We start from the raw sequence: 21,570 nt of genomic DNA on the forward strand, positions 1-21,570 counted from the left end.
AAGTGGGCGACGCACAAGTCGGAGGTCTCCGGCCCCGTCGAGGAGACGTCGTCCCACTTCTGGGCGAGCTTCGGCCCCGACGCCGCCGACGCCAAGGCGCGCGCCGTCGCCGCGACGAGCGTCGACGAGGTCAAGGCCCTCGAGCTCCTGGCGACGGCCCTGCGCGAGCGCGCGGCGGCGGCGGCGTCGTACCTGAGCCCCTACGACATGAAGCGGTCCGCGGCGGACATCAAGGACGCCGCGGACGCCATCGCCGCGGCGAAGCAGCGCCTCGCGCCGCGGAAGAAGTTCGGCTTCCGCAAGGGCGCCGTGAAGACCGTCGAGGCCGCGGCGGCGGCCGCGCCCGCGCGGACGACGGAGCGCGAGGTCAGCGGCGCGAAGGCGCGGCCCGCGGGCCCGGGCTTCGCGGGCCTCAAGGATCAGGTCTTGGTCTTCGCGGACGCCGCCGACGAGCTGAACCTCGAGGACCTGGAGCGCTGCGTCGTGTTCTGCGCGAAGCCGCTCCTCGCGCTCCGGCTACTCAACGTGCGCGACACGCACGTCTTCGCGCAGGCCGTGAGCGGGCCCTGCTACTGCATCAAGGCGTCGGGCTGCGTCGTCCGCGCCGCCGCGCGCCAGTTCCGCATCCACGACACGCGGTCGACGACCTTCCACGTCGCCGCGGCGAGCCCGCCCATCGTCGAGGACTGCGGCGACCTCGCGTTCGCGCCCTACGCGGCGACGTGGGACGGGTCGCGCCCCGCCTTCGACGCCGCGGCGCCGCCGACGGAGTTCGCCGTCGACCCGGCGGCCTGGCGCAACGTCAAGGACTTCAAGTGGCTCAAGGCCGAGCAGAGCCCGAACTGGCGCCTCCTCGGCGAGGACGCCTACGGCGACGTGCCCGACCGCGCCCGGGCCCAGGCCGCGGAGCTCGGCCTCGCGCTCCTCCAGCCCTAGAAGATCTAAATTTATCAGCCGAGCCAGCCCTGGAGCTCCTGGGCGTCCCGCGCGACGTCGGCGACGCGCGCCGGCCGCGCCCACACCGTCCCGAGGCGCTTCTTCGCCTTCATCTGGCCCACGCGGCCGCCGCGCTTCGCGACGTGGCGGCTGTCCGTGTACATGACCTCGACGGCGTCGTCGGCCCAGTGGACGTAGTCCGGCGAGAAGTAGGCCGCGAGGTCCGCCGCGAACTCGACGCACTCGCGCGGCGCCTTCGAGAGCGAGCGGTCCATGGACGCGCGCAGGAGCACGCGCGACCCGCGGCCCTCGACGGCCTGGAACCAGAGGTCCGCGCCGCGGCTCACCTTGCGCAGCGTCTCGTCGGAGAACGACTTGCGGCCCACGAGGCACGGCACGCCCCGCGGGCCCTCGACGACGAGGCCGTCGAAGCCGCTCGGCCGGCCCCACTGGTTCGTCGCCATGGCCTCGACGTCGAAGGTCTCGAGCCGCTCCGAGAGGCCCGCGGCCTCGAGGTCTCGCGCTTCGACGTCCGCGACGTTCTCCAGCAGCGCCGCGAGCCTCGCCTCCGCCGCGTCGACGTCCGCGAGGCGCGCCGGCACGACGGCCAGCGCCTTGTCGTCCGCGCCGGCCTTGGCGAGCTGGCCCTCGAGCGCGACGCGCTTCCGGCGCTGGCCCTCGAGCGCCTCCTGCAGCACGCCGCGCACGAGCCGCCGCTCGAGCGCGAGGCCGCGCACCTGCGCGAGCGACGAGACGACGAGGACTTTCAGGAGTCGCGCGTGCAGCGCGGCGGCCATGTGGGTTGCGAGGCGTTGCGTGCAAGGCGTTGAGACGTTCGGTGCGCTACGAGACGCTGCGTTGCAAGGCGGGTGAACGATATCGGGCTTAGCAATGCGTGCCAACTCAGCAATCCATGCTTTCCTCGACACGATTCACCACGGCTCGTTGACCTCAAGAAGCCCACGTCGTCGACAAATGCACCGCCGGCCTAATCATGTTTCCAAGCGACCCAAAAACAACAGCAAAGTTACACGTCGGAGCTCTTCTCGTCGGCGGGCGGCGGCGGCGGCGGCGCGCCCGGCCCGCCGTTGGCGAGCTGCGTGGCGAGGGCCTCCTGCCACGTCTCCTTGTGGCCCGCGGCGTCCGCGGCCGCTAGGAAGGCCTTGGCGAGGCACTTGAGCGCCTTGGCGCGCTTGGTGCGGGTCTCGTTGGGCACGCCGTTGTCCTTGAAGAGCTTCTCCGTGGCGTCGCGGAGCGTCGACTCCATGTCGAGGACGGAGACGCGCCACGCGGCCTCGAACATCGAGCCGACCATCCTGCCCTGCTTCCGCTTCGCGGACGCGTCGTTGAGCGCCTTGGACGTGAGGAGCTCGCGCGCGCCGCTGCTCTTGACGTGCGTCTTGATCTTGTTGCAGGAGCTCGGCGTGCCGTAGACGCGCACGGGCGCCCACTCGACGGCGTCGTCGTCGGCGGACACGTCCGCGCCGAGCGCGCCGCCCGCGGTCCCCCGGGCCCTGCGCTTCTCGAAGAGCACGGACGCGCAGGAGAAGGGCAGGTGGCGGAAGTGGTCGAAGGCCGCGGCCTTGTCCGCGAAGTGGTACGCGGCCCACCTGGGCAGAAAAAGGGTGATTCAAGTTCGCTTCAACATGAGTGTTCCGCGCGCGCGCGTTCCGGAAAAAGCATCCACGCGTCGAGAGCGCTCCGAGAGATGATCGCTCGTCCAAAAATCAGCCGAAACGAGTGGAAAACGGCTGAGATAGGAGCCTTTGAAGTTGGGAATTTCGCTCTCTTTTCCTGCCCTGCAGCCCACGACCCGTGGTTGTCGGAGATCGTCACAAAAACCGCGTCCTCGACGGGCTTCCCGTCGACGGTCGTCGTCTCCGCCTCGGCCTTCTCCGCGTACTTGGCGGCCTTCGTCGCCGAGTGCGCGTTGAGCAGCAGGCTCCCGGACTCGCGCGCGGTCTGGAAGTGCGTCTCCGCGGAGTGCGACGCGTCGAAGACGGACTGCACCAAACTCCCCAGGCCGCCCCCGAGGAAGGCGTTCGCCGCCGCGACGTAGGACCGCGCGATGACGCGCGTCAAAGTCGCCCCGAAGGGCGTGCTCGCCAGGCCCTCGGCCTCGGCGAAGCACCGCGCCTTGAAGGCCTTCTCGTCCTCGGCGCCGTCGACGAGGGGCGCGAGCTCGTCGCGGAGCGCGACGGCGAGCTTCACGGACCGCCGGCGCTGCGTGAACTCGAGCTCCGCCGAGTCCGGCGGCGAGTCGTCGGCGCCCTTGACCAGCGCGGCCATGCGCAGCTCGCCGACGTACTTCTCGAAGCCCTCGCTCCCGAAGATCATCGCGAAGAAGACCGACGGGTCCATGGCCCCGGCCTTGTCGTCGCCGGACTCGCCCGTCGAGTCGTAGCGCCGCCGCGCCTCCGGCTCGCTCAGCACCTGGTACGCGGACGACACCGCCTGGAATTCTTTTTGTTTCTGGGCGTCGCCCGGGTGCTTGTCCGGGTGGCACTTGAGCGCCTTCTTGTAGTAGGCCTTCTTGATCTGCGCGTCGGACGCGCCGGGGTCCACGCCGAGCGCCTCGTACAATGTCGTGTCCTTGACCTCGGCCTTCTTCTCCTCCTGCTCGTCGCCGCCGCGGCGCTTCGCCCGCAGCGCGCGGCGCCGCTCCACGTGGTCCCGCAGGGCGGCGTCCGCGTCCGGCGACAGGTACTTCGTCTCGTCGACGCTCAGGTCGTACAAGATCCACGTGCTCGTCGTCGGGTCCCACTCCTTGCCCTGGCTCGCCGCGACCATCGCCTCGGGCGTGTTCAGGAGCCCGCCGCCGATGGACCCGACGGCGGACGCGACGCCCATGACGGGCAGCGCGATGGCGCCGAAGACGCCCATGCCCAGGCCCGCGGCGAAGCCCGTCGCGCCGTTCTCCTTGGCGCCGATTGCGGGCGCGGCGACGAGCGCCGCCGCGCCCGCGGCGACGCCGCCGACCATGGACTTGAAGCCCGTCGCGAGGCCCGCGCCGAGGTGCTTGGACACGTTGCGGTTCACGTGGCCGGGCAGCGACACCTCCATCTCCACCTCGTCCTCGAAGCCCTCGGCGGCGGCCGCCTCCTCCTCGTCGGCGTCCTCCTTGGCCTCCATCCGTTTGTTTCGGTTTTCGAGATGCGGCGACGAAATGCGCGTGTGTGTCGGTGCTGCGGCGCGACCACGCGATAATTGCGGACGTGCGGCTTAATGCGGCCGCGCCGAATCCCACGTCGCCCGCTGGGAATGAGCTCGGCTTGCTCGAAAAACAAGACGAAATCGCCCTTCGTCAATGACATCATAGTGCAGTCTTGTTGAAGACGTGGACGATGTCGCCTTACTACTACATGAGCTTGTTGAAGACGAGGTCCGCGACGTCGTCGTTGTTCGCGGCCGCCGGGAGGAGCAGGCAGGCGCGGTCGGCGATGGCCGCGCGCGCGGCGTCGTGGCTCGCGAGCGTCGCGAGGAACTGGCACGCGGAGCGGACCGTCTCCGCGCGGAGCGACCGCGGCGGCGCGAGGCGGGAGCCGTCCTCGTCGGCCGTCGGCGGCGGCGGCGGCGGGAGCTCGAGGCGCGGGCCGAGCGTCACGACGCCCGCGACGGGGTCCTCGGAGCGCTGGAGCACCACCGGCGGCGGCGGCGCGGGCGCGGCGGGCGCGGGCGCGGGCGCGCCCGCGGCGGGCGCGGGCGCGGGCGCGGGCTTCGCCGCCGCCGCCGCCGCCGCCGTCGGCGCGTCGAGGTACTTGACGTGCGTCGCGACGATGGCCGCGAGCGCGAGGTCCGCCGCGGGCGCGAACGCGGCCAACCGCGCGACGACCGGCGCGGCCGCGTCGCGGTCCGCGAGCAGCGTCAGCGCCTCGAGCCCCGCGAGGCGCGCCTCGGAGTCCACGGCCTCGTCGGGGTACGCGCGCGCGAGGCGCTCCGCCGACAGGCGGACGACGTCCGCCGGCGTCTCGTCGAGCGCCGGCGCGTTCCACTCCGAATTCCGGAACGACGCGAGCGTCTCCAGCGCCCGCAGCGCGACGTGCCGCTGGTGCGCCCGCGCCGCGTCGCGGCCGCCCTCGCGCAGCGTCGCGCCGGGCCGCACGGCGTAGCGCTCCATCGGCGCGGACGCGCCGAACCCGGCGAAGTCGCCCGCGTCGTCCTCGTCGACGGGGCTCAGGAAGGCCAGCGGTCCGGGCGCCGCGCCGTAGTGCAGGCACAGGCGCACGGCCCGGAAGCAGCGCCGCGCGAGCGTCGCGCGCCGCCGCACGACGTCGCCCGCGCCGCCGTCGAGCGCGCGCGCCGCGCGCGCGCCCGGCGGCGCGATGCCCGCGAGCGCGCAGCCGTTCTTCAGCGCGTCGTCCTTGGCGCCGCCGCCGCCGCGCGCCAGGTAGTGGCGCAGGGGCCGCGACTCGAGGAACGCGCCGCCGAGCTCCACGTGGCGGCCCACGGACGCGAGCACGTCGACGCAGAGCGTCGCCGACTCGAGGCCCAGCAGCGGCGGCTCCAGGAGGACGAGGACGTGGCGCAGGCAGCGGTCGTGGTGCGCGATGGCGCTCCGGTTGCTCGCCGTCTGCGCGACGTTGCGCAGCACCGTCAGCACGGCCAGACAGAGCGGCGACGACGCGCGCGCCGCGACGTCGTCCACGTACTCCGGCGCGGGCTCGCGGTCGCCGCCGACGCGCCAGGCCCAGGGGTCCACATCGTCCTCGAGGGGCGGCGCGCCCGGGTCGCCGAAGAGCGACGAGGCCAGCGGGCCCGGGGGCAGGCACCGGTCGAGCATCGTCGCGAGACCGTTCAGCAGCGGCGACTCGTCGTCGTAGAAGTCGCCGGCCTCGAGGCACGGCACCTCGAGCTCGCGCGTGATCACCAGGAGCAGGTTCACGCACTTGAGCGCGACCCGCTCGTCGCTGCAGCCGCAGAGCTGGCGGCCGCAGCGGAGCGCCGTCGCGAGCGCGGACTCGCGGTCCTGCTCCTGGAGTCGCGCGGGCGCGCCCGCGCGGCCCTGGTACATCTTGCTCAGGCCGCCCTTCAACGGCTTCTGCTTCTTCATCGCCGTCGCGCCCGTGCCGCGCTTCGTGTACGCGCGCTTCTGCCGCGGCGGCTCCGGCATCTGGTTCGCGGGATTCGGCGGCGGCGCGGCGCTCATCGTTCCTTTTTTTCGCGCGCGAGTGCGTGTGCGCTTTTGGGGTGTTCGTGTAGCGTGCGGCGGTCTTGTGCGATCGTGTCGAGCGGCGCGCGCAGCCTGCCGTCGACGCGGTGGGTGGTGCACGCGAGGCAAACGCCGGCTCGCGCGATCGCGACCGCGTCAAAAATCTCAATCGAGCGATGCGCTGCTGACCTAAGCTCGGCATTCCACACCGATAAAACACGCTCCGACGCTCATAATCGTCGGTAAGCTGCGCCATAGAGTAGCCGAACACCGCCCGCAACGCGCGCACCGAAAAAACGATGGTCGAGCTCAAGCAGAAGGTCGCCGCGATCACGCTGATCATCTGCGGGCTCGTCGGGCTGGAGATCCAGTCGAACTTCGTGTCGACGCGGACGTCCTTCGGCAAGGAGGAGCCCTACTGGATCAACGAGGCCTGCACGACGCGCGCGGACCGCCACGCGCTCTCGGCGGCGTCGCGCGTGCTCGTCACCGGCGGCGCGGGCTTCATCGGGTCGAGCCTGATGGGCGCGCTCCACGAGCAGTTCGCCCCCGAGGTCGTCGTCGGCCTCGACAACTTCAACGACTACTACAGCCCGGCCTTCAAGAAGGCGCGCGCGCACCGGCTCAAGAAGGACTTCGGGCGCGACGTCGTCGCGGGCGACGTCTGCAACGGCAGCCTGCTCGAGGACCTCTTCAAGGAGCACCGGTTCACGCACGTCGTCCACCTCGCGGCCCAGGCGGGCGTGCGCTACTCGCTGAACCACCCCCTGAGCTACGTGAAGAACAATCTGGAGTGCTACGTGACGCTCCTGGAGGTCGTGCGGAAGATCGACCCGGAATCGCGGCCGTCGCTGTCGTACGCGTCGTCGAGCTCCGTCTACGGGCGCAACAAGAAGATCCCCTTCAGCGAGGCCGACGCCGTGACGAACCCGGCGAACTTGTACGGCGCGTCCAAGTTCATGAACGAGCAGATCGCCGCCGCGTTCCACCACATCTACGGCCTCCACTCCGTCGGCCTCCGCTTCTTCACGGTCTACGGCCCCTGGGGCCGGCCGGACATGGCGGCCTTCCTCTTCACGCGGGCCATCGAGCTCGGCAAGCCCCTGACCCTCTACAACAAGGGCGAGATGCGCCGCGACTTCACGTACGTCGACGACATCGTCAGCGGCATCATCGGGTCGATGCAGTACTGCGCGGACGCCGCGGCCGTCTTCAACCTCGGCAACAACCAGCCCGTGGAGCTCATGCACTTCATCCAGACCATCGAGAAGAGCCTGGGCACCAAGGCGACCATGAAGCACAAGACGTCCACGGCCGAGATCAAGGAGACGTACGCCGACATCACCAAGGCCCAGGCGCTCCTCGGCTACGCGCCGAAGACGTCCATCGAGGACGGCATGGCCAAGTTCATCGACTGGTACCAGAACGAGCCCCGCCGCCACGCCTTCGCCGGCGGCCACTTCAACGACCGCCGGCGGTAGACCTCGTAAGCCCATTTTCGAAACTTGAAAGCCGCCGCGGAGCTACCGGTCCGCGGCCGGCGCGCGGCGCACCGGCCGCGGCGCCGACGGCGTGTGCTCGGGCTGGTCGGTTTTTGCAAGGTGGTGCGGAGGGTGGCGCGCGGGCACGTCGGGAGGCGAGGCTTGGCGGCGGCGCGCGGCGGCGGCGCGCGCGGTGCGACAAGCGCCGTGGCGACCGCACTCGCCGTCCGAGAAAGGTCGACCGAGTCCCGAGACCATCGAGCCTCGCGGCGCCGCTGGCAGACGAAGAGGCTGACCCCTGCGCTCGCGACGGCGACGAGGGGTGTTGGCGACGCGGGAGAAGCCCGCGCGTGTCCCCGTGGTCCTCCTCGAGCTCCCTGAGCTGCGGACGGCCGCCCTGCGACGATGCTGTCGCCGAAGATCATCGCGCTCGAAGAGGGGTGGAATAATGAAATCAAGGCGAAGGCCATCGACGTCCTGGAGGAGATGCTGAACAACGGCTTCGACCAGAAGAGCCAGCGGCTCTTCGCCCCCAAGGAGTACGTGCAGACGTGCGTCGCCCCGCGTCCGGCGCTCGGGCGGGTCGCGCCTTCGGTTCGAAAGGGCTCGTTCCGCGCGCGGCGGCCGGCGGCCCGGCGGGCCCGCGCGCGCCGCGCGGGCGCCGCCGGCGCCACCGCGGGCGACCCCCGGGCCGGGCGGGGCGCGACCGGGCCGCCCCTCGCCAGGTACACGACGTGCTACAACATGTGCACGCAGCGGAGCCCCTACAACTGGTCCGAGCAGCTCTACCAGCGCCACGGCGAGACCATCTGCGACTACCTGACGAAGACGGTCCGCGACCCGCGCCCGCTCGCCGCGCGCCCCGCGCCGCGCTCGACGCGCGCCGCGCGCGCAGGTGCTCCCCGCGCTGCGGCACCAGCACAACGACTTCCTGCTCACGGAGCTGACGAAGCGGTGGGCGAACCACAAGATCATGAACAAGTGGATGCGCCTCTTCTTCATGTACCTCGACCGCTACTACGTCAAGCACCACAGCCTGCCGACGTCCGCCGCGCCGCGTCCCTTTCTTCGGGCGCTTCCGCCGCGGAGCCGCGCGCGACCCATCGTAGGCTCGACGTCGCGGGGCTCAAGCACTTCAAGACGCTCGTCTACAACGAGGTGAAGAAGGACGTCGTCAACGCCATGATCGGCCTCATCGACGCGGAGCGCGACGAGAAGCTCATCGACCGGGGCCTCGTCAAGAACTGCGTCGAGCTCCTCGAGGCCATGGGCATGGGCAGTCTCGACGCCTACGTGACGGACTTCGAGGACCAGCTCCTCGGGTCGACGAAGGAGTACTACGCGCGCAAGAGCCAGGAGTGGGTCGAGACGGACGACACGCCGACGTACCTCGCCAAGGCCGAGGTCGCGCTCGACGCGGAGAAGGCGCGCGTGGCCCACTACCTCAACAGCGCGTCCGAGCCCAAGCTGCTGCGCGTCTGCGAGCACGAGATCCTCGAGCTCCGCGAGACCGTGCTCCTCGAGAAGGAGGGCAGCGGCTGCCGCGCGCTCCTGGCCAACGACAAGGCCGCGGACCTGAGCCGCATGTACCGCCTCTTCAGCCGCGTGCCCAACGGGCTGCCGCCCATGGCGGCCCTGGTACGGGCCCACATCGAGGCCATGGGCAACGAGGTCATCAACCGGCGCGAGGCGCGGCTCGAGGCCGGCGAGAAGGACTCGAACCAGGACCCGGCCTTCGTCAAGGAGCTTTTAGCGCTCCACGACAAGTACATGGCCGTCGTTTCCGCCCAGTTCGCGGGCAACGCCCTCTTCCAGAAGGCGCTCAAGGAGGCGTTCGTCGAGTTCACGAACCGCGACGTCGGCAAGTTCACGAACGCGGAGCTCATGTCGTCGTTCTGCGACCGCATCCTCAAGAGCGGCGGCGAGAAGCTCAGCGACGAGGACGTCGAGTCCTACCTCGAGAAGACGGTGCAGCTCTTCTCCTACCTCACGGACAAGGACTTGTTCGCGGAGATCTACCGGAACCAGCTCGCGAAGCGCCTGTTGAACCAGCGGTCCGCGTCCGACGACGCGGAGCGCCTCATGATCGGCAAGCTCAAGCTCCGCTGCGGCTCCCAGTTCACGGGCAAGATGGAGGGCATGCTCAACGATCTGGCCATCGGCGTCGACCACCAGTCCGACTTCGACCAGACGGTCAAGGAGGACAAGTCCAAGAGCCTGGGCAAGCTCGACTTCGCCGTCCAGGTGCTGACGACGGGCTACTGGCCGTCCTTTGCCGCCATCGACGCCCACCTCCCGCCGGAGATCGTCCAGTGCACGCGCGTCTTCAAGGACTACTACGACACGAAGAACTCGAAGCGGCGCCTCACGTGGATGTTCTCCCTGGGCAACGCCTCCGTCAAGGGCGCCTTCGGCAAGAAGTCCTACGACTTCCAGGTGTCGACGCTCCAGGCCATCGCGCTCCTCGCGTTCAACGCCGACGGCGACGGCGCCGCGCCGTCGCTCGCGTACGACGCGGTCCGCGAGCGCATCAACCTGCCCGACGAGCACCTCAAGCGCGTGCTCCACTCCCTCGCCTGCGGCAAGTACAAGGTCATCACGAAGACGCCCGCGGGCAACACGATCAAGAACACGGACGCGTTCAAGGTCAACGCGGACTTCAAGTGCCAGATGCGCAAGATCCGCGTGCCCATGGCCAACCTCGACGAGAGCCACAACCCGAAGCGCGTCGAGGAGGACCGCACCGTCGCCATCGAGGCCGCCATCGTCCGCATCATGAAGGCGCGCAAGACCCTCAGCCACCAGCAGCTCCTCGCGGAGGTCCTCAGCCAGCTCGCCTTCTTCCGCCCGAACCCCAAGGTCATCAAGCGCCGCATCGAGGCCCTCATCGACCGCGAGTACCTCGAGCGCGACCCGGACGTCGCCAACAGCTACCGCTACCTCGCCTGAGGCAACGGACGCTGCGGCTCGGGCCCGCGGGCGGCGGGGCCTCTCGCGCGGCGCGCGCCACACCGACACCCCGGCGCTCGTCGCACTAACTACGAGACCAGAAGCGTCGGCGTGCGAAGGCGCGTGGCTCCATGCGCGCACTAGATGCGCGCACCGCCGACAGCTCCATGAGGGCTCGGCCGGCGCCCGCACAAACCGCTCTCAGTGCCAACTCAGCATGGGGTGCCGCGTCCATGCTCTCTTCGCATGCATCGCCACGACCTCTGCGCTCCGCAGCGCCTCCGTAAGCTCGAGCATCGCCACCGCTGCGCGCCGCGGTCCATCGCTGCGGCCGACGCGGCGCTGGGCCAGCGACGACCGGCTCCTCCTCGACGAGGCGCCGGCGCCGGTGCTGTGCGCCGACGCGCACCCGCGCGCGCGCGCGGCGCTCGCGGTCGCGGCCGTCGCGCTCCTGGCGGCGGCCGAATCGGCGCTGGCGCTCGACGGCCCGCCGCTGCCGAGCGCGGCGCCGGGCGTCTACGAGCCGCGCGGCGTGACGCCGCAGGACACCGTGGTCTTCCTCATCGGCACGGTGCCCTTCCTCTGGGCGGCCTGGGAGTTCTGGCGGCGCATCGCCGTCGGCGCGAGCTTCGGCACGGGCAAGGACTCCATCGTCATCGCGCCGGAAATCGCCGACGGCCTCGTGGACGACGCGGACGAGGACCAGCTGCGGAGGTTCGGCGGCCGCCGCGTCCTCGGAAACGACGCGATCTCGGCCGCGTACGTCCTCATGACCGTCGCCGCGGGCTCCGTGGCCCTGGCGCTGTACTCCGCGGCGACGCTCTGACGTAACGCGCGGCGGCGGCCTTTAGCTCGTGCAGTGCGCCCCGGGGAGGAGTGCGACGCGCCGCTCTCGAGAGCTGCGTCTGCGCTGCTCCAGAGGGGCGTCGACGCGCCGAGATGCGAAGAAGCTCTTATGCTGAGAGACCGGGCTCCGGGACGAGGTGCTCGCCGGGGACGCGCGGCGGGGGGAATCGAGCGGTGGGGGAGGGGGCGGCCCGCAGCTTGGGGACGGGCCCGACGAGGATCACGCCTCCTGGGTCAGCTCGCACTCCTGCGAGTCGCAGTCCTGGGAGACGGTGACGCCGCCGCTGCTCTGGCGGTCGTCGTCGTACTTCGTCCGTTTCTGGTCGCCGCCCTCGACCTTGCCCATGAGCTCTCGCTTGTTCTGCACGAGCCGGTCGAACTGGCACCCGGTCTTGAAGTAGTCCAGGCGCGACGGCGCCGAGATGTGGACGAGCTCCTCCTGCATCGCGGCGACGGTCTCGAGGAGGTCGTCGAAGGACTCGCACTGCTTGTAGGCCGCGGCGATCTTCTCCCGGATGCTCGTGCGCTCCTCGAGCGTGAGGAACTTGCGCCACCTGCGTCGGGGGGGAGGCGCGCGCTCGGCGAACGCGGGCGTGGGTTTCGGGCCCGTCTCTCGTCGTCCGCGTCGTGCGCGTCGGTTATTATCGGACACGGCGCGCGCACTCGCAGGCGCTCGGCGACCGCGTGGACTGCGACGTCATCGTCGAGGAACGGTTCAGCGTGTTGGCGCACATCATACCGGAGGACGACCGCTGACTCGAGGTGCGCGTCAAACCGCCCGCGGCTTCCCGCGCGTCGCCGGAATCGAGAGTCGCGCGGGCCAGGACGTCGAGAGGACCACAGGAGGCCATGATGTGAGTGTACGGGAAGTTTGGAGGGTTGATCGGGTCGAGCGCGAGCACCTCGCGCTGCACAGTTTCGCTCCAGCCGCGCCGATCGTTCACGCCTCGGTTCCCGGGGGCCCAATCCTAACCCTAGGTTCTTGGAGCGGGCGGGGGTTTGGGACGATCGCGCCGGAGGGAGCACTCCAGGCCCTCGCCAGAGGCCCTCGGGCCAGGAACAATAACACCACACTAAGATAGCGTCGCCGGGGATCTGGGGGCGATTTTGACACCACTGGTGACTAGACCCAGGTCCACAACAACATCACACTTTACACGCCGCAGCACGACGCCTTGCAGGCGTCCTTCGCTTTGACCTTGTCTTTCCCGACCTTCTCGCAGCGCTTGGATTTCTTGGCGACCCAAGTGCAGTCCCGATTCGCCTTGCGGAAGTACCAGTCGGCGTCGTCTTCTTCGCAGGAGCAGCAGGACGCTTCGCAGGCGTCGAAGCCGGTGATTTTGCCGGCGTCCTTCTTCTTGCACCGCTTCGCCGACTTCTTCGCCACCCAGGCACAGTCGCGCGACCGCTTCTTCGCGTACCTTTGAGCCGCTACGTCAGCGAAAGGCATGCGAAAACAACGACGCCGAGGAGGCGCCAGCTCGTCGAGTCGCCGCAGGCCGCGTCGACGGTCTCCGTCGGCTCCTGCGACGGCGCCACGTCGAGCATCTGCGTCGGCTCCGGCGTCGGCGCGGCGTCGACGACCTCGACCGGCTCCGGCGTCGGCTCCGGCGTCGGCGCCTCGTCGACTGGCAGCGCGTGCGCGCGCGACCGCGTAGAGCGACGGCGTGCCTCGCGCACTGCTCGGCGCGCCTCGCGCACTGCTCGGCGTGCCTCGCGCACTGCTCGGCGCGCGCCGAAACCCCCGAAATCCGGAGTTGAGGCTATCTACAGTACATGGGGTGCACCGCCGGGCCGGGGGGCGGGTTTTCGGGGGGCGGCCCGGGGCGCGTCGTGCCGGCGGCGTGCGTCGCGTGCGTCGGACGTGGGTCTGATTCTTCTTGTGTATGTGCATGGGCGCCTAGAACTTGAGGCCCGGGACCTTCTTCTCGAGGCGCGCGAGGATGTGCTTGCCCGGCGTGTGCTTGATCTGCGCGACGTGCGGCCGGAGGCCGTCGACGATCTTCCGCACCTGCGCGTCGTCCGCGAGGTCCACGACCTTCTGGACGACGTAGTTCGCGAAGGGGTCGACGATGAGGAGCTTCAGGGCCGACGTGGGCGAGTGGTCCGCGCCGACGTCGTCGACGACGGCGTCGACGATCTCGGACCGCGTCTCCTCGGACCCGAAGTCGAGGCACTTCTCGACGACGTTCGACGCGAACTTGTGGCGGCTAAAGTCTAGCAGATTGGCCTTGACCGCGGCGAGCAGCTTCGCCTTGTCGCTGTGGCGGCCGTACTGGATCGCGTGCTGCATGACGTAGTTCGCGTACTGGTCCTCGATGAGCGGCGGCAGGTCCGCGAGCTGGAGCTCGTCCAGCAGCGGCCCCGTGTGCTCGGGCCCGCAGTGCTCGAGCACGCGCTGGAGCACGCGGCAGCCGTAGGAGTGCGTCGCCAGCGACCGCGCGTTGCCCCGGAACGCCGCGAGCACGAAGTCGACGGATTCGCCGAACGCGGCGTAGTCGCGCTCGAGCGCCGCGTCGTCGCCGTCGCGCAGCGCGCCGTTTTTGACGAGCTTCGTCGCCTTGGACGTGGCCTCGACGCACTTCTGGATGACGTGGTTGCCGTTCTGGTCGTGGACGCAGAGCAACACGGACTCGCGGAACTCGTCGATGACCGCCAACGCTTCCCGCGGCGGCAGCGCGTCGAGCGCCTTCTGGACGACGCGGCAGCCGTAGACGTGCAAGCTCAACGCGACGCAGTGGCCCTTCAAAGCCTCGTAGACCTTGGACTTCGTGTCCGCGTCGCCGCACGTGAGCACCTTCTGCACGACGTAGTTGCCGAAGACGTCCGTCGCGAGCTCGCGGGACTTGGGCAGCACCTCGGAGAAGATGAGGTCGCGCTCGGCCGACGGCGCGCGCGTGTCCTCGAGGTGGGCCTGGAGGAACCGCGACCCGTGCTGGTCGCGGCAGAGCACGGCGACGCGGCCCTTCAGATCCGTCGCGGAGAAGATGGGCAGGGGCCCGCCGCCCGGCGACAGGCCCGCCGTCGGCGGGCTCGGGTCGTCGGAGCCGCTCAGCGTGTCGCAGCGCGCGTCGCGCGCGCGCTGCCGCTGGCCGCCGCGGCGGCTCCGGCCGCCGCGCGGCGGCGGCGCGCCGTAGCCGTGGGGCGGCGACCCGTAGTGCAACCCGCCGTGGTAGTAGCCCGGCGCGACCTGGCCGTAGGCCGGGCGGCCCGGCGGGCTGTGCGACACGAGGTACGGCGGCGGGCTCCCGTAGTGCGCCGGCGGGCTGCCGCCGTAGGGGTCGCCCGGGTAGGGCGCGTAGGGCGCGTAGGGCGGCCGCGCGTAGGGGTGGCCCCCCGGCGAGTAGCCGTAGTGGCCGTAGTCCGGCGGCGGCGCGGCGACGGGCTGGTAGTAGACGCGGCCGTCGTCGCCGACGACGGGCACCATCGCCGCGGGTCGGCCGTACGCGTCCGGCGGCGCGTAGCCGTAGCCCGCGTAGCCCTGGGGCGCCATGCCGTGGGGGGACGCGGGCGGGCCCCGGGGCGGCGGCGCCTGGTGCATGCCCGCGGCGTGGTGGCTGCTGCCGCCCTCGCGCAATTGGCGCGCGACGCCGCCCGCGGCCTTCTCGGGCGGCGGCGGCTCGCTCGGCGTCGCGGACCGGCTCAGGCCCGGCTCGCGGCCGAAGGGCTCCGGCGAGCTCCCCTCCGGCAGGGACAGCGCCGCGATGGACGCGCTCAAGTTCTCGAGCGTGCCCCGGACCGACGCGATGCGCGCCTCCTCGCGCGCCTCGCGCTCGTCGCCCTCGGACCCGAGGCGCCGCTGGGCGCCGTAGTCCATGGACGTGTGGGGCCGCGAGATGTCCGCGCCCGCGCGCTTCGCCGACGCCCAGGACACGGACGAACCGGGCCGGCGCCGCTCGTCGCCGAACGGCTCCGCGTTCAAACCCGCGCTGTCCCGCAGCAGATCCTCGATCTGCTTCCGCTGGAGCTGGCCGATCTCCGGCGACTCGTTCAGGGGCGGCGGCGCCGAGAAGCACCTAGGGTGGAAGGTCGCCGCTCGCGGCCCCGAATTCGAAAGAAACGCGCGCGCGGATACGCGGGGCGCGGGCGCCGCGCCGGTCGCTGTCCTGGAAGGGCGCCAGGGTCGTGCGGCTCTCCATGACGAGCGTCGTGGCCATAGACGTGGAAAAGTCACCGGAACGCGGCGCGCCCGGCCAGCCTCGCGCGTCGAAACCGCTCTCCGAAAGAAGAGTGGCGTGCGCGCGCTCTCCGAGCGGCTGCGCGCGCGCCGAGCCGAGGGCGCTGTCGTGGGCCGCTCCGAAGCGACCCGCGCGGGCGGCGCGTCACGCAGGGGCCGGCCAGCGGGTCGGGCCTGCTTTATAGGACTGGCGCTCGTATGCTTGTTGCGTCGACAGCGTCGATGGTGATTGCTTTTCCCGCGCCAACATTGTCATTTCAACATGAACTCGGTGAAGGAGCCCTCGCCTGGGGGGACAAATGGAGCGCCCCAGAGGCCTATTGTTGACAGAGAAATGGCACGACACGTGTAAAGCGTGTCCCGCGGCGAACAACAACCAAGATGGGTGACGGGTCCCAGACGCCTCTGAGAGCGCTGATTTTACCCCGCAAGTCGGGCCGTGTTTGAGGCACCTGAAGGTCAGGCCGGTGTTTTACCTCGACGTCGTGAGACCGGAGAGCTCGAGGCCGTCCGCGTCTCTCGGCACTGCCCGAGAGACCGCGGCCCTCGCGGCGGCCCCGACCGCCTCGGCGCGCGCGCGCGCTTCGCGCCGCCCCGCGGAAGAACCGCGCACCGCCCCGGCGGCGCCGAGCTTCTCGGCGCGCGCCGGGGCCCGATGGAGCCCTACGCGCCGCGGCCCGACGCGGCCATGGCGACGACGGCGCCGTCGCGGCTGCGGCGCCTGACCCTCGACGTGCTCGACACCTACACGCGCGTCGGCGCCGGCCGGCCCGCCGGGGCCGGGGGCGCCGGGGGCGCGGACCCGGCGCGCTTCGCCGAGTGGATCCGGCTGTCGACGACGCCGCGCGCGCCGGGCCGGCCGTCCGTCGTGCCCCGGCGGTCGCTGACGGCGCCGAACGTCGGCGGCGGCAACGAGGGCCGCGACAACGTGCGGACCCTCGGCGTCCCTTTCTTATGTAAAAAAACGTCCGGACCGTCGTTTTTATAGGCCGAGGCGGAGCTCATCTGCTACGCGGGCGACGTGCTGGGCCCCGGCGGCGACGGCCCGTCCTTCGAGATCATCGACAAGCTCGGCAAGGGCTCCTTCGGCCAGGTCTTCCGCTGCCGGTCCGCGAAGACGGGGCGATTGGTGGCCATCAAGGTCGTCAAGAACTGCGCGTCCTACGCGACGCAGGCGCTCGTCGAATCGCAGATCGCGCGCATGCTCAACTCGCGGGGCGCGCACCCGCACGTCGTCCACCTGTTCGGCGACTTTAGCCACGGCGGCCACGTGTGTTTGGTCTTCGAGCTGCTGTCGATGAATTTGTACGAGCTGCTGAAGCAGAACCAATTCCGCGGATTGCCCTTGGAGTCCGTGCGCCTCTTCTCGGCGCAGATCCTGAGCGCCCTCGTGTGTCTCGACGACGCCAAAATCGTCCACTGCGACGTCAAGCCGGAGAACATCCTCCTGTCGCCGCGGCCGGGCGACGACGGCGCGTCCGTCGTGAAACTCATCGACTTCGGGTCCGCGTGCGTCGAGGGCCGGTCCACGCAGACCTACGTCCAGTCCCGCTTCTACCGGGCGCCGGAGGTGCTCGTCGGCGCGCCCTACGACGGCGCCATCGACGTCTGGTCCGCGGCCTGCGTCGTCGCGGAGCTCATGCTCGGCCTGCCCGTGTTTCCGGGCGTGTCGGCGCACAACCAGATCACGCGCATCGTCGAGATGCTCGGCACGTTCCCCGACGCGCTCCTCGAGCGCGGCGACGACGCGGCCAAGTACTTCTTCCGCAAGCCCGACGCGCCGCCGCCGGCCGCGCCGCCGCAGCCGCCGCCGGCGGCCGTGCCCGACGACGCGTTCGACGACGACGGCGCCGACGCCAAGTTCTCCGACGACGACGACGGGCCCGCGTCGTCCTACGAGCTCAAGACGCCGGAAGCGTATGCTCGAGATACGGGGTCTTCCGTGCCGCGCACGAAGAAGTACTTCCAGTACAAGCGCCTCGACGAGATCGTCAACCACTACCCGATCCGCGCGGGCCTGTCGGCGTCGGACGTCGACGCGGAGCGCGACAAGCGCAAGGTCTTCGCCCACTTCGTGCGGGGCATGCTCCGCCACGCGCCGGACGAGCGCTGGACGCCGCGCATGGCCGCGGCGCACCCGTTCCTGGCGGGCGCGGCGCTGGGCAACTGGCAGGCGCCGCGGGACCCGCGCTTCGACGAGCGGCGCCACTTCGCGCGCCTCGGCCGGGGCCGGCGGCCCGGCGGCCGGCGGCGCGAGACTTTGGGCGCGTCGGCGCCGGCCTGGCTGCCCGACGACGGCGCGCCGACGCCCGAGATCCGCGACCGCCGCGCGGTCAGCGACGACGGCTCGTACCGGCGCGCCGTCGACGCGGCGCCGCGCGCGCCGCCGCGGCGCGGCGAGTCCAAGGTGTCGGGCATCGGCATGTCCCTGGCGGCGCACCCGCCCGAGTTCGACGCGGGCAACGCGGCGCCGACGCCGTTGGCGCCGCCCTTCCCGCCGGCCTACTACCACCAGCCGGGCGCGTACTACTACCCGCCGCCGCAGTACTCGCCCGACGCGGCCTTCGCGCCGCTCCGGCGCAACAACACGATGACCGAGGCCCAGTGGCGCGACGCCGCCGCGCGGCAGGCCGGCGCGTCGTCCTACGGCGCCCAGGGCGCCTTCTCCTACACCGCGGGCTACCCGGGCGCGGGCGTCGCGCGGTCCGCGGGCGCCTTCGGCGAGACGGACTTCAGTTTCGCGCTCCAGCGGCCGACGGCGGGCCCGTCGTTCCACCCGCGGGCGCCCCGGAGCCCCGCGTCCGACGACGGCCAACCGCCCGGCGAGTACTACGGCTCCGCGCCGGGCTACGGCGGCGGCAACAGCGCGCCGGGCGGCGCCGGCGCGCCGGGGCCCTTCCCGTCGGGCTACGCGGGGCGCTTCCGCCAGACGCAGTACGCCTACGCGCCGCAGCACGCCTTCGCCAACGCGCCGCACCACCACGGCCACCGCAGATCCTGGAACCAGCAGCCGCCGCTGTCGACGACGCCCGAGGACGACCGGCGGGGCCGCCGCGCGCAGTCCGACCCGCAGGCGCGGCTGCCGCACTCCTACCAGCCGCAGCAGCAGCACCGCGGCGGGCGGCGCTAGCTTCTAAGGTCGCCCTCGTTACCTACACAGCGGAGCTACTTACACAGCGCGTTGACGGCGCGCGAACTAGCGCGCACGCATGGTCCCATCGTCCGTGCTGAACTAGCTTGCACACCTCGTTGAGGTCAACTTTCCCCGTCAAGGCGGCCTCTGAATCGATGGCCGATCAACCGTGAGAGACAGCAGCGCACGCGACCATGCAGCCCCCGTCGTGGCGGCTCGTCGCGCTGTGCCACGTCGTCGGCGTCATCGTCGGCGTCTGGGCGACGAACGCGTTCTGGAGCCTCGGCACGGTGCGCCAGGCGGCGGCGCCGCCGCAGAGCGCATCGCCGATGCCGGCGAGCCACGCCGCCGCCGCGGAGCTCCTGAGCGCGGCGCTGGCCCTCGCGGCGACGAGCGGCGGCCCACCCGCAACGACGTCGAGCCCGCCGCCCGCCGTCGCGGCCGCGAAGCGAGCGGCGCCCGCCGCGCCGGCGCCGACGAGACGGAAGGCCGCGGCCGAGCCGCCGCGCGACGTGTCGCTCGCGGCGATGCGCGCCTGGGACCTGAGCGGCGCGGGCCCCTGCCCGTCGGACCTCAAGGTCTACGTCTACGAGTACCCGGGCGTCGAGTCCATGGCCTGGTACCGGCACGCGAAGGAGATGCGGCAGCGGTGCCGCGAGGACGACCGCTGCGCGAACCACTACGCGGGCGAGCACCTCCTGGCCCAGTTCTCCCTCGAGCTCATCCTGCACGACTTCTTCACCAAGGCCTGCGTGCGCACGCGGGACCCGGAGGCCGCGGACCTGTTCTTCGTGCCCCACTACGGCGACGTGCTCTATCGGGAGACGGGCCGCGGCGACAAGCCGAGCGCCTACGAGGCGGCGCTCCTCGACATCTTGGAGAGACGGGACACGACGGCCTGGGAGCGGACCTTCAACGTCACGGGCGAGTACTGGACGCGCCGCGGCGGCGGCGACCACGTGCTCGTCCAGCCGGCGCCGGTCACGGGCCTCCGCCACCCCAAGGGCGGACGCGGCTGGACCCACTACCTCCAGCAGCTCCACGCGCCCATCTGGATCTCCCTGGAGCTCTCGCGGAGCTTCGTCGCCGAGTACCCGGCCTGCGGGCGGAAGAACGTCGTCGCGCCGTACCCGATCCCCGGCCGCGCGTGGCACGACGGCCAGTGGGCGCGCAAGGCGCGCAAGGCCGCGCTCTCCGTCTTCGGCCCGGCGCTCCCGTCCGTCGAGAGCAGCCGGCCCCTCGCGGCCTACTACCGCGCGGGCGACCACGGCTGCGTCAACGTCCGCCGCGCGATCGCCGCGGAGTTCGCGGACGCGTCGCTGGACCAGGGCGGCGTCGGCGACGGCGGCTTCGTGCTCCGGGACCGCGCCGTCGACGGCGCCGACGACGCGCTGACGAAGCTGCGGACCCAGGCGCTCCGCGTGCCCCGCCAGGCCCTCATGCACCTCGCGGACTTCTGCCCGTGCCCCGAGGGCGACTCGCCGTCCGCGAAGCGCCAGTACGACGCCCTGCTCGCGGGCTGCGTGCCCGTCGTCGTCAGCGACGACGCGCTCTGGGCGTATTCGAACGAGATGGGCCTCGACGGGGACCTGGACCCGGCCGCGTTCGCGCTCAACGTCTCCGAGGCGAGCCTGTTGAAATTCGACGCGGACCCGGACAAGCAGACGACGGTGAACACGAAGGCCGACGCGGGCCACGCGCACCACGCGGGCCGCGACGACGCCGACGCCTTCCCGCTCCTGGGCATCCTGGGGGCCGCGCGGCGCGGCCTCGCGGCGTTCCGGGAGGCCGGCGCGACCGCGGCGTGGGCCTACCGCTACTACGCGACGGGCGACTACGGCGACGAGGACCCGCTCCTCGCCGGCGTGTTTCCCAACGGCGGGGCGCTGGCGCTCCTCGTGCGCGACCTCGAGCGCCGCGCGCGCGGGTCGCGGTGGCCCGCGTGCGAGGCGGAGCGCGCGCGGCCCCACTTCGAGCTCAAGAAGCAGTACTGCGGCGCCGTGCCCGCCGCCAAGGAGGCCCGGGGCCTCCGGGACCGGCTCAGGAAGACCAAGGACCCGGCGAAGCGGGCCGCCGTCCAGGCGGCCCTCGACGCCTACGAGGGCGGCCGCGTCTTCCGGCGGCGCCGCTAAAACATTGGCTTCACCGCGCCCCGGGTTCACGGTTTCAACTATACCCAAAAATCCCGCGCCGGGCAGCCCGGGTGGCCAATCTGTTGGCTCACGCGGGCCGAAATCCCCGCGGTCGGGAGGCGCGGGCGGCCCCGGTTGGCGCGCGGCGGGTCCGCGGCGCGCGGGCGACGCGCTCACCCCCGCGGGCCGCGCGTGTGTCGCCATGTCGGACCTCCTGGCCTGCGCCTGCTCCGCCGATGTCTACAACGAGCCGGGCATGGAAGGGAACTCGGAGGAGGACAACGGCGTCATCGAGGTGCGTCGCGCGTCCCGCGCGCCGGGGCGGGGCCCTCGTAACCCCCGACCGCAGGTCCTCGCGCCGGAGCGCTGCGCGGAGATTCTCGGGCTCCACTCGCCGGACGCGAGCTACCTCGAGCGCCGCCGCGCGTACATCAAGGCGGCCCTCGTCTTCAGCCGCCTCGTCGGCGCGTCCCCGCGGCGTCCCGCCCCGGGGGGCGGCGATGCGCACGCCCCGAGCCCCCGGCAGGCCCCGCGACGCCGTGGAACGACCGCAGCGAGCTCATGCGGCGCGGCGCGGGCAGCTTCTGCGACGTCGAGGCGGCCTTCGAGGGCCTGCGGGCGACGCGGGAGCCCGTGCCCGGCTTCGCGCCCGACGACTTCCTGCCGCAGCTCCGGTGCAGCAGCGACGGCGGCCGCACGTTCGACGAGGCGAAGCCCCCGGCGCGCGCCCGCGCGGAAGAGCCACGTCCCTGCGTCTTCGAAGAAGG

The 21,570-nt window shown here is 71.6% G+C and overlaps 6 protein-coding genes across 6 annotated transcripts; 3 read left to right on the forward strand and 3 right to left on the reverse strand.

Moving 5' to 3' along the window:
* Positions 1-3,300: 3,300 nt before the first annotated feature.
* On the reverse strand, positions 3,301-3,516 carry AURANDRAFT_9099 (hypothetical protein; the record flags this gene model as incomplete). The annotated part of the gene is made up of 1 exon (XM_009033897.1): positions 3,301-3,516. A coding segment is annotated over one exon (216 nt), but the record flags the coding sequence as incomplete, so codon positions are not given.
* A 778-nt stretch (positions 3,517-4,294) lies between these two features.
* AURANDRAFT_60651 (hypothetical protein) lies at positions 4,295-6,082 on the reverse strand (the record flags this gene model as incomplete). Its single annotated transcript, XM_009034432.1, has 1 exon — positions 4,295-6,082. One exon carries the CDS (start codon positions 6,080-6,082, stop codon positions 4,295-4,297), a length of 1,788 nt encoding a protein of 595 aa, XP_009032680.1.
* Positions 6,083-6,384: 302 nt separating this feature from the next.
* Positions 6,385-7,566, forward strand: AURANDRAFT_18438 (hypothetical protein; the record flags this gene model as incomplete). The annotated part of the gene is made up of 1 exon (XM_009034078.1): positions 6,385-7,566. One exon carries the CDS (start codon positions 6,385-6,387, stop codon positions 7,564-7,566), a length of 1,182 nt encoding a protein of 393 aa, XP_009032326.1.
* Positions 7,567-7,832: 266 nt separating this feature from the next.
* AURANDRAFT_52007 (hypothetical protein) lies at positions 7,833-10,616 on the forward strand (the record flags this gene model as incomplete). Its single annotated transcript, XM_009034079.1, has 4 exons — positions 7,833-8,117; positions 8,292-8,397; positions 8,462-8,610; positions 8,676-10,616. The coding sequence occupies 4 exons, from the start codon at positions 7,972-7,974 to the stop codon at positions 10,513-10,515; spliced, it is 2,241 nt and encodes a 746-aa protein (XP_009032327.1).
* Positions 10,617-13,112: 2,496 nt separating this feature from the next.
* Positions 13,113-15,346, reverse strand: AURANDRAFT_52010 (hypothetical protein; the record flags this gene model as incomplete). Its single annotated transcript, XM_009034431.1, has 2 exons — positions 13,113-13,864; positions 13,940-15,346. The coding sequence occupies 2 exons, from the start codon at positions 15,176-15,178 to the stop codon at positions 13,262-13,264; spliced, it is 1,842 nt and encodes a 613-aa protein (XP_009032679.1).
* A 693-nt stretch (positions 15,347-16,039) lies between these two features.
* Positions 16,040-17,690, forward strand: AURANDRAFT_52012 (hypothetical protein; the record flags this gene model as incomplete). Its single annotated transcript, XM_009034080.1, has 2 exons — positions 16,040-16,466; positions 16,527-17,690. Coding segments are annotated over 2 exons (1,437 nt in total), but the record flags the coding sequence as incomplete, so codon positions are not given.
* Between the last annotated feature and the right edge of the window lie 3,880 nt (positions 17,691-21,570).

The sequence above is a fragment of the Aureococcus anophagefferens genome, assembly GCF_000186865.1.
Source record: "Aureococcus anophagefferens unplaced genomic scaffold AURANscaffold_1, whole genome shotgun sequence".
Taxonomy (NCBI): domain Eukaryota; class Pelagophyceae; order Pelagomonadales; family Pelagomonadaceae; genus Aureococcus; species Aureococcus anophagefferens.